General features: G+C 40.0%; 1 protein-coding gene across 1 annotated transcript; it reads left to right on the top strand.

Annotated features, from left to right (window-relative positions):
- The first annotated feature begins 416 nt into the window (after positions 1-416).
- LOC147631195 (uncharacterized) lies at positions 417-2,851 on the top strand. Its single transcript, XM_086809159.1, has 5 exons — positions 417-712; positions 821-907; positions 986-1,077; positions 1,425-1,555; positions 2,654-2,851. The coding sequence occupies exons 1-5, from the start codon at positions 501-503 to the stop codon at positions 2,849-2,851; spliced, it is 720 nt and encodes a 239-aa protein (XP_086665285.1). The 5' UTR covers positions 417-500.
- Positions 2,852-10,486: the final 7,635 nt, after the last annotated feature.

The following is a 10,486-nucleotide window of genomic DNA, read 5'->3' as shown; positions in this document are numbered from 1 at the left end:
TTAGAAAATACTTTTTAACCTACCTTACAAGTCCATGAAAGCACATGTTTCAAAGTGCAAAATTAGTCCAATTGAGTCTACAAGAATGGGATGAATGACTAAGGTAGAAGGGGGTTTCATGAGGAGTGGTCCTAATAAATGATGGTACGAACAACACACTATGGCCATGAATCCAGTGAGAAAAGGCTTACATTGGTATGGTAAGAGTTTACTATATAATGAGTTACATGTGTGAGAGAGGTATATGACAAAAGATAGTTAAATTCATTTCAAAAGATATATAGGTGCTTTGAGTAGAAGGAAGGTAAGGGCCAAAAGGGGCATCCTTAGGGGCAATGGTAAGCAATGGTAAGAGTAAAAATGATTATAGTGATAATTAGAAGTGTTAGGAAATAATAAAGGAAACCTTAATTGATAAATACATATTGGCTTGCATTTTGAGATTGCTAGGCGGTCCCTTTGTTGTTGTGGCATTTTCTCTTGATTGTTTGGCTAAGAACATGGCGACTGTGAAGCTCTTGAGCTTGCATTCTGAATTTTCTAAAGGGATCAAATTCAAGACACTTCATTTCAAGCTTGATCAGGCTTTGATCAGCCCATTATCGACGAGATCAATAACTCCTAGACGGAAAGCTGCCCCCCTAATCACGATTAGAGCTTGCGTGAATCCTCTCCGACCCAGTATCAATGCATCTAATCAAGCAGCTTCCAGGTATAATTTGGGTTTAATCAGGTTCAAAATGCGTGTATTATTCGTGGAATTACGTAGGCCTAACCACATAATTGATGTGTTTTCTCTTTGCTTGATCTGATCGGGCAGCAGGAGATCAGTAATTAGGACCCACGAAGTATCAAATCCAACAGATAATGCAGTTCAATGTATCCTTGCCTTCACAGCTGCTAAAGTGTACGTAATTAATTCGATAATAATTGAGTACAATTAATTTTGTTAGCACGATTGATGCTGATTATGTTTTTGTAGCAGATTCTGGGATGTAGGGCGTTGCATATTTCGATTACCAGGAACACTTTGGGGTCTTCTCACGCGAAAGGAGCGCACGATCAAGGAAGTAGAAGGTAAGGCTTCAATGTTAATTATTAACATTAATCTCAATCTTGGATAATATGCTTGATAAGGTCATGCCTATTCACCCCATTACGTGAAATAATAATCTCTCTCTCTCTCTCTCTTTAAACACACATGCACGTGTGTGTGCACCCATGTGCACACACCTTTAGTGTATCTTTGTTTGATCTGTTCGTTTTAACCTATGCACCAGGAGAAGTAGACCCATGTGCACACACCCTTAGCATATCTATGTTTGATCTGTTAGTTTTAACCTATGCACCAGGAGAAGTAGACCCATGTGCACACACCCTTAGCGTCTCTTTGTTTGATCTATTGGTTTTAACCTATGCACCAGGAGAAGTAGACAAAGTAGCTAAACATGTGAAGAACATCGCAACCACAATTGAGAAGGTCGCTAAGAAAGTGGAGAAAGCAGCTGAAATCGTGGAAGAAGGCGCAGATAAAGTTGAAACTATGATCGAAGAGGTAAAAAAATTCTAAAATGCTATTTCATGAGTAGCTAGCTACAAAAGGGTTATCAAAGCTTCAAAATGGGCTATGATGCATGTCGAGCTGAAGTGCTTTACACATCACTACTTAATCGTGTCACTACTTAATGGGCAAAAAAAATCTACACAATGGATGGGCACAACATTGCTTGTCCAAGATCTCCACAACCCGTCCATCACACATTACTTCATAATAGATTCATGGGCAAGGCTATGGCCCTAAGTTTGGTTATACATGGATAAATCTACCTTGTTTTTGTTTTAAATAATAAAGAAAAATGCCTAAAATCGAAACATGGGCACTCACTCATTAAACACACAAAAAAGGTGTACACTTTAGACTTGCTAATGCAAATGCTACTTAGTGCACATAAAAAAGGAAATCTAGGGCAACCTAAGGCAGTTGCACATAGGATAGACATTTCCAAATGCAATTAATGGAAGCTAGGCATGGGATGGGCAAGCAAACAAAGACCAATCAACATAAAGATTCACTTTTGACAAGAAGTAGGATTGCTATGTAGTACGACCAACCTAAGCTTGAATTTATGTTGTTATCCCTGATAAACCTCTATTCCCCATCCTAATAAGGACTGGCTATGTCTGATTATCATGGGTTTTTGGTGGGGGTGGGCTTATCTTCCTGCTTGATGACAAGATGGACTTTGATAGAGCCTCTTTATTTGGACCAAGCCATACACACTTAGACTCCATAGGTGGGATAAATGGATAGTAGAAATGCAAGCCTTGGCATGGAGTAGTTCACAAGAGTTAGTGGAGTTGTTTGTCTTTTTCTAGATGCTCCTAGAAAATTTAATGATAAAAGTAAGCTTACAATGTTTAACTTAAGTTTAATAAATAATACTCATAAATATTCATACATGATATGCCATCTCACACTTTACCACTAGTTAATTAAAAAAAATGGCATCTATTTGAACACACCCCTCTTCGTCGTTGTTACTTTGTAGGAAACTTAATCAATACCTCTTATACAAGGTATAAGAGGTATTGATTAAGTTAACAAAATGATGTTAAGTATTTTCACGTTGGGATGCTCTTTATTTGTTTACAGTTGGAAAAGACAACAAATAGTGTGAAAGAAGAAGTGAATGAAACCATCGATGATCTCAAGGGTTCTGTAGAGCACCTCAAGGGTTCAACACGAGAGGTTCTTGAGAAACTACAAGAATTTAAAGATACCAAGATCATTGATTCAACCACAACCACCACATTCAGTCCATATAATAATGGCTTTTTTAATTATATTTAAGCAAATGCTAGCTTGTATCTGCCGGCTGATGCAAATTATGTGCCCTTACATTTTTCTGAAAGTTATATTTGCAACTACATTTGTGATCTTTTGGCCATATCACCTTACAAATACTCTTCAAAGTTAGCTTTCAACTTTTTTCTTGCAAGCTTAGCCTAATAGATGAAACACCTATCAATAGATCATACAAGTTCTTACACATGCAGAAAAAGAGACCACCTCTTATAACATGAAAAACATGATGTGAGTCTTTTTGCATAGATAAATGGTAATTTCATGAGGTGATGACATGTCCTAAAAGGTCATACCATCCATTTTACCATATGTTTTTAATAATGCAACAAGAATGATGAAGCTTATATAATCATATTGATATCTTGGTGATCTTTTAAAAGTATTTAAGAGAATTAAAGAATTATTTGGAAGTAGGTTGAAGCAATAAAAGAAATCTCTTCAAAACTATTTTAAACCTTTGTTTTTTTTTAAAAATGTATCTTAAAGATGGATTCCAAGAATTATACATAGGGACAATGGGTCTCATCCTATGCACACACACAGTTTTTTTAATACATAAATCGCTAGCTAAAAATAAACTTGAACAAAGTCTTAATGACAATAACACATTGAAAGAGGAAGGGGCTCCTCCAAGCCATGTCACAAGGTCTACACCATCGAGACATTGTGTAGTTGCTATGTGAAGTGGAATTAACACAGGTACCAACCCCCACTACCAATCCTCATAAATGAAGAAAACTTGATGATAAGTCATTTCATGTGTGAAGTTGCTATGTGAAGTGGAATTAACTTGGGAAACCAACCCCACTGCCACCCCTTATAATGAAGAAAACTTGATGATGAGTCATTCCTTACATTTGAATTCTAGTCTACAGTTTAGGTACAGATGATGTGTGCCTTCTCTAGAAAATTTATGTTTGTGTGTGTGTGTGTGCTAGCACATGCATCATATCCACCTAAGCATTGGCATTCCATGAAACATTGTACCCATAAACCATCTTTTGTGCTTAACCCTTGTAAAATTTCTATGTATGCTAGACAAATATGTATGGACTTCAACTAATGACCCCAAAAGTGTCTGTAGGTATTAAGCATTGACTATCTTTAAGTAGCACCAAGACACAAAGCATTCCCTCCTATGTTCTTCATGAAATGGAGCCATTCTTTAAAACAACCATGTGAATCATAGCTTGAAAGCACATAAAAGTAGCAATCATTTTGTTCAAAAGACCTTTGGGATGCTTTAAAACACCCAAAGCACATATGACTTTGTTCATTGTTAAGCTCACCCTAACTTGTCATGGGAAGTTACCAATCCGTCGAGCTCAAGCTATGCTCAAGAGCTCCACTGTCCTCCTGAACTCGTTTGTCACAGAGAGGCGGTTGCTAATCCAATGGGTGGTGCAACCTTTCTTGTGAAGATCATGTGGGATCTCTATGGAAGACGATCATGATGATAGCCTAACCACTCAAGCAAGAGGGAGAGAAGAAGCAAAAGTGAACAAGTGATTAGCACTAATCACCTCACATCCAATCCATCCTAGAATCACATCAAATCCACGCATGTAATCACATCACATCCCCTCTATCCCAGAGGCCATACATTTCAAGTCAGCGTATATCAAGGACCAAATATCACATCATCACACATATCACATCTAATCACATCATTCCACATCTAGTCCTCATCTATTCACATCTTCCCACATCTAATCACATCTTCCCACATCAATCCACATCTAATCACATCAATCCACATCTATTCACATCTTCCCACATCAATCCATATCTAATCACATCATTCCCACATCAGTCCTCATCTATTCACATCTTCCCATCTAATCACATCAATCCACATCTAATCACATCATTCCCACATCTATTCACATCTTCCCACATCAATCCACATCTAATCACATCATTCCCACATCAATCCACATCTATTCACATCAATCCACATCTAATCACATCATTCCCACATCAATCCACATCTATTCACATCTTCCTACATCAAACCACATCTAATCACATCATTCCCACATCTTCCCACATCTAATCACATCATTCCCACATCAATCCACATCTATTCACGTCTTCCCACATCAATCCACATCTAATCACATCATTCCCACATCTTTCCACATCAATTGACATCTAATCACATCATTTTACATCATTTCATATCCATTCACATCATTTCACATCCATTCACATCATTTCACATCCATTCACATTTCACATCCATTCACATCATTTCGCTTCCATTCTTATGTAAGTGAATTATATTTATAATCATTTTCATAATTCAGCTAGAAAATTTATGCATAACCTTCTTTATTTTTCAGGCAATTGAATAATGCTCAAAACTCCACTTTTAGCATAAAGTTTATTATATGCATAAAATTTATTTTTTTAATAAAATTTATGCCATAGTTTCCTCGCATTTTACGAAATGAGAATGCCCAAAAGCTCACTTTTAATATAAAAATTTGTTTATGCAAATCCTTCATTTTCTAATGATAAAATTTTGCTATAGTTTCCCTGCATTTACTATGAAATGAGAATGGTTAAAATTGTTGCCATATATATATAGGCAGTGATGTGTGTGAACACACTTAGGACCGCCGGGGCACTTTTTCCCTCTTTAGGAGGTTTTTCCCCCGGCTTGTATATACGCCCATCCTTCTAGGGCTAACTTATCTTTTGTACATTGACACAATCTAATACATTGTGTGTTGTGTGCATTCTTGCTTCTTCTTCTCCAAGCTTTGTGTGCTTTCCTGCAACCCTAATTCCAACAATTGGTATCAGAGCAGGCATCGGCTCCCAGGGCTACGCCGCCAGCACCCTCCGACTCACGTTCTCCGATTGAGGTGAGCTTTCACGAGCGCTTGCAGGTCCCTATACTCTGCAAATCAGCCCGTAGGGTTTCACGTTCTCAAAATTTGCATCTGAGGTCGTTTCGGGCTCCGTTTTTGCATTTCAAGTTTTGCACAGGTGTTTTCGTCATTTTCTACAAAAATTTCGACAGTGTAGTTTTCTGCAAAACAGGCATACGTGTTCTATTGTGGACCATGCTACATAGCATAAGCTGTCTTCTGTTCAGTCTTTGCTTCATTACAGGTAGCTTTTGCATCAGTTTCAGTCAGTGGCCATGGCTGATAACAGCAATGATGTATTTCGCATGTTGTCTGCTGAAGACAAACTGGATGGAGACAGCAACTACCCACTTTGGACATACATGATGCAGCATGTTTTGGTTACAAAAGGAGTGTGGAACATTGTGCAGGGTATGGATGTACGTCCAGGTTCTATGGATGTAGGATCTGTTGAGGATGTTGTAGGTTCTAGTAGCTCTATTGTTGCTCCTATTTTACCCACTGTTGAACAAGCTCGTTGGGATGGTAAAGATGCGCAGGCTCATGCCTTGATTGCACTTTCTGTCAAACGTAACATCACCCCACATATTCGTTCAGCTAAAACAGCAAAACAGGCTTGGGATATTCTAGCTGGTTTGTATGCAGGTCGTAACGAGGCAAAAATCGCTTACCTGCGTAAAGAGCTAGAATTGAAGATTATGCAGGAAGATGATGACATGAATGTTTTTCTTGGTGAGATTAAAGATCTCAAAGAATAGTTGATTTCTGCAGGTGATTATTCCTGATCATTCTCTTGTGCAGACTGTTCTTGATGCTTTACCTGAGACATATCAGACTTTTGCTTCCACGTGGAGACTTCTTAATGAGGACAGACCTGATACTGTCAAGTATGATACTTTAGTCAACAAGCTCTTGCAAGAAGCGCAGTCCAGGCAAAATAGGGCCAGGCAGCGTGCAGTTGATCAAGCATTTATTGCTGCCCAGTAGTAGAGAAGAAGTGGTAAGGCAGCCCCTTCCACTGTTTCTTCTCCTATTAGTAGGTCTGCAACTTCTTCTCCTTCCACAGGTAGCAACAATAAGTCTGAGAAGGCTCTTGATAAAGGCAAGAAAAAGACCAGGTGCAACTATTGTATGGCAAATGACCATGTCATTAAGAATTGCCCTAAACTAAAGGCTAAAGAGACAAAGAAGAAAGAGTCAAATGCAGCCACAATAGTGGATGCTTCTACAAATGCAGATTCTGCAAATGTTGTGCAGGATACAGAATGGGCGTTTACTGTGTATTGCCAGTATGACCCATTTGTACATGATGCATGTTTGGCAGTTTCTGTTGACTCTCATGTTTGGTATTTTGACAGTGGTGCTACAAAGCACATTACCTCGCATCGTGATATGTTCACTTCTCTTGAGGCTGTCTCTAATGGGAATACTGTCACATGTGCCAATAATGCTTCTTACCCAGTGAAGGGCGTTGGTAAAATTATGCTTACTGCTGCAAATGGCAGCGCTTTCACACTTTCAGATGCTTTGTATGTGCCAGGGATAAAGAAGAATCTATTGTCTGTCTCTGCGCTTGCTAGACTTGGACTTGTAGTAGTCAAATTTGTGGATGACAGATGTACTGTTCATGATTTGACTTCTGGTGATACGATTATTGCATCTGGCACCTTGTTTCGTGGGCTGTATAGGCTCAATTCTTATGACAAGTGTGTGGAAAATTCAGTAAATGCAGTTTCTGATGAAAAGGCAGTTTCAAATGCAAAACTATGGCATGCTCATTTTGGTTATCTGAACTTTGCTAGTTTGCTGCGTTTGCAGAAATTTGATATGGTTGCTTCATTGCCCCCTCTTGAGGCACCATTGAAACATGTTTGTGAAGGCTGTATTTTGGGCAAAATGCAGCGTTCTGCGTTTCCAAAGGATGGTTTTGTGCGGGCCACTCGCAAATTGCAACTTGTACATAGTGATGTATGTGGGCCTATGCAAACTCCGTCATTTGGTAAACACTTGTACTTCGTGACTTTCATTGATGATTACTCAAGGCATGCATGGGTATATCCACTAAAGGCAAAGTCCGAAGTGTTTTTGTGCTTCAAACAGTTTTTTCTTATGGTTGAAAATGTATCCAATTGTACTGTGGACACCCTCCGTTCTGATCGAGGGGGGGAGTACATGTCTAAAGAGTTTGATGCATTTCTGGCTAGTCGTGGGATAAAACACCAATGTACAATGCCGTATACCCCTCAGCAAAATGGTGTTGTTGAGAGGAAAAACAGGTCACTCATGGAGATGGCACGATGTATGGTCAAGAGCCAAGCTTTGCCACATGCGTTTTGGCTTGAGGCTGTCATGTGTGCTGCATATGTACTCAACAGGTGTCCCACTAAGGCCTTGCAGTCTATTACTCCATATGAAGCTTGGCATGGCAGGAAACCTTCTATTGGTCACTTGCGTGTCTTTGGCGTGTCTTTGGTTGCTTGGTCTATGCTTTAGTGCCTGTGCAACAACGTAGAAAATTGGATGATAAGGCTGTCAAATGCATTTTTGTTGGTTACAGTGCTGAGAGCAAGGGTTACAGATTGTATCATCCACAGTCAAAGCGTATCTTGATTAGTCGAGATGTTGTTTTTGTGGAAGATGCTGTGCAACCTTTGTTATCATGTACCAAAGAGACAGGTGTGAGCTCAAGGGATGTATTTGATACGTTGTTGCCTCTCTTTACAGGTGGGAATTCAAATGTAAGTCCTAATGAGGTAAATATTCAGCCTATGCAGATTTCAAACGACATCATAGAGATCAGCCTATTTCTGATGCAGATGTACAGGATGTAATTCATGAGGATAGGGCTGAAAATGAGCAGGCTAGAGGTATGCCAAAATGGCTGGTGCAAACCTTGCGTGATAGTAAGATTGATGCACCTATGACTAGTCGTACTCGTTCAGGTTTTCAGCATGCCTCTTATACATCAGATTGTTATGCTTTGGCTATGTCTAGTATGTGTGAAGAGGAAGAACCTCTTTCATTTGATGAGGCACAAAATTCAAAAAATTGGTTGGCTGCAATGCAAAGTGAATATGACGCTATAATCAAGAATGGTACATGGTCTTTGTGTGATTTGCCTATTGGTAAAAAGGCCATTGGATGTAAGTGGGTTTTTAAGTTGAAACGAAAGCCAGATGGCAGTGTTGATCGCTATAAGGCTAGACTTGTTGCAAAGGGTTATGCTCAAGAAAAGGGCATTGATTTTGATGAGACCTTTGCTCCCACTTGTCGTATGACTACCATTCATAGCATTTGTGCATTGGCAACTCATAATGGTTGGAATGTACATCAGTTGGATATAAAGACTGCGTTCTTGAATGGAGATTTGCATGAGGAGGTGTATGTATCGCAGCCTCGTGGTTTTGTTCAAAGAGGGCAGGAAAACAAAGTGTGCAGATTGAAAAAGGCTTTATATGGTTTAAAGCAAGCTCCACGAGCTTGGTATGAAAAGATACATGCATATTTGACTGCACATGGTTTTCAGAATAGTCCAACAGAAAGCACTTTGTATGTTAAACATGTGGATGATGTACATCTAATCATTGCTCTCTATGTCGATGACATGCTGCTCACGTGTCGATGACATGCTGCTCACAGGACCAAATGAGAGTCATATTGCTGATTTTAAGGCTAATTTGAATGCCTCTTTTGAGATGTCAGATTTGGGGCATTTGCATCATTATTTGGGCATACAATTTAAGCAGTGTGATGGAGGTATTGCTTTGTGTCAGACAAAGTATATTGAGACATTGTTGCGGAGATTTGGCCTTGAAGACTGCAAGCCTATTGCTACTCCAATGGAGACAGGTTTGAAGTTGAGTCTTCATGATGCTGGAGATCACTTTGATGTCACACGCTATCAGACAGCTGTTGGTTGCCTCATTTATGTATGCTTTACGAGGCCGGACATTCAGTTTGCAGTCTCACAGGTGAGCAGGTTTATGCATAGCCCAGGGTCTCAGCATTGGAAAGCAGTTAAATGCATCTTTTGCTACTTGAGTGGCACCATACATCTTGGGTTGTTTTATCCCAAGGGGGGATCGTTGCCGCCAGATTTGCATGCTTTTTCGGACTTAAATTGGGCTGGTTGCTATGACACAAGAGTGTCCACAAGTGGTTTTTATTTCATGCTTGGTAGCTCATGCATATCTTGGTTGAGCAAGAAGCAACCTACTGTGGCCACTTCTAGTTGTGAAGCTGAGTGTACAGGGCAGCTTTCACAGCTACGGTTGAGTGTGTGTGGCTCAGACGGCTTATGGGCTGACTTGGGTGTTGGACAGGAGTCTGCCACCTCTATCTTTACTGACAGTCAGAGTGCATTGGCAGTTGCGAGAAACCCAGTTTTTCATGCTCGCACAAAGCACATTGAGGTGCATTATCACTATGTCAGGGAGAGACTCTCAGCAGGAGAGATCGGCTTAGCCTATGTGCCAACACAGGACAACCTCGCCGATCTTTTCACAAAGGCGCTTCCTCGTGAGAAGTTCGAAGCTTTCCACAAAGCTTTGGGCTTGCTCCCCTTTGTGGACTGATCTACTTCGGGCATGGCACTCCCCTATACATGAGTGCCAGCTCTCGTTCACACCATCACTCCCAGGGGGGATTTGTTACCATATATATATAGGCAATGATGTGTGTGAACACACTTAGGACCACCGGGGCACTTTTTCCCTCTTTAGGAGGTTTTTTCCCCCAGCTT

Source organism: Cibotium barometz, chromosome 15 (genome assembly GCF_041138505.1).
Source record: "Cibotium barometz isolate CiBa-2024 chromosome 15, ASM4113850v1, whole genome shotgun sequence".
NCBI classification, from domain to species: domain Eukaryota; kingdom Viridiplantae; phylum Streptophyta; class Polypodiopsida; order Cyatheales; family Cibotiaceae; genus Cibotium; species Cibotium barometz.
Note: the sequence above shows the minus strand (reverse complement) of the source record. Positions and strands in the feature narration are given on the sequence as shown.

What these genes read in the sequence shown, in the direction of transcription:
- LOC147631195 (XM_086809159.1), top strand. Translation starts at nt 501, where the DNA reads ATGGCGACTGTGAAGCTCTTGAGCTTGCATTCTGAATTTTCTAAAGGG. An exon ending in CACGATCAAGGAAGTAGAAG is followed by an intron (nt 1,078 to 1,424) that starts GTAAGGCTTCAA and finishes CCTATGCACCAG; the next exon opens with GAGAAGTAGACAAAGTAGCT. An exon ending in TTGAAACTATGATCGAAGAG is followed by an intron (nt 1,556 to 2,653) that starts GTAAAAAAATTC and finishes ATTTGTTTACAG; the next exon opens with TTGGAAAAGACAACAAATAG.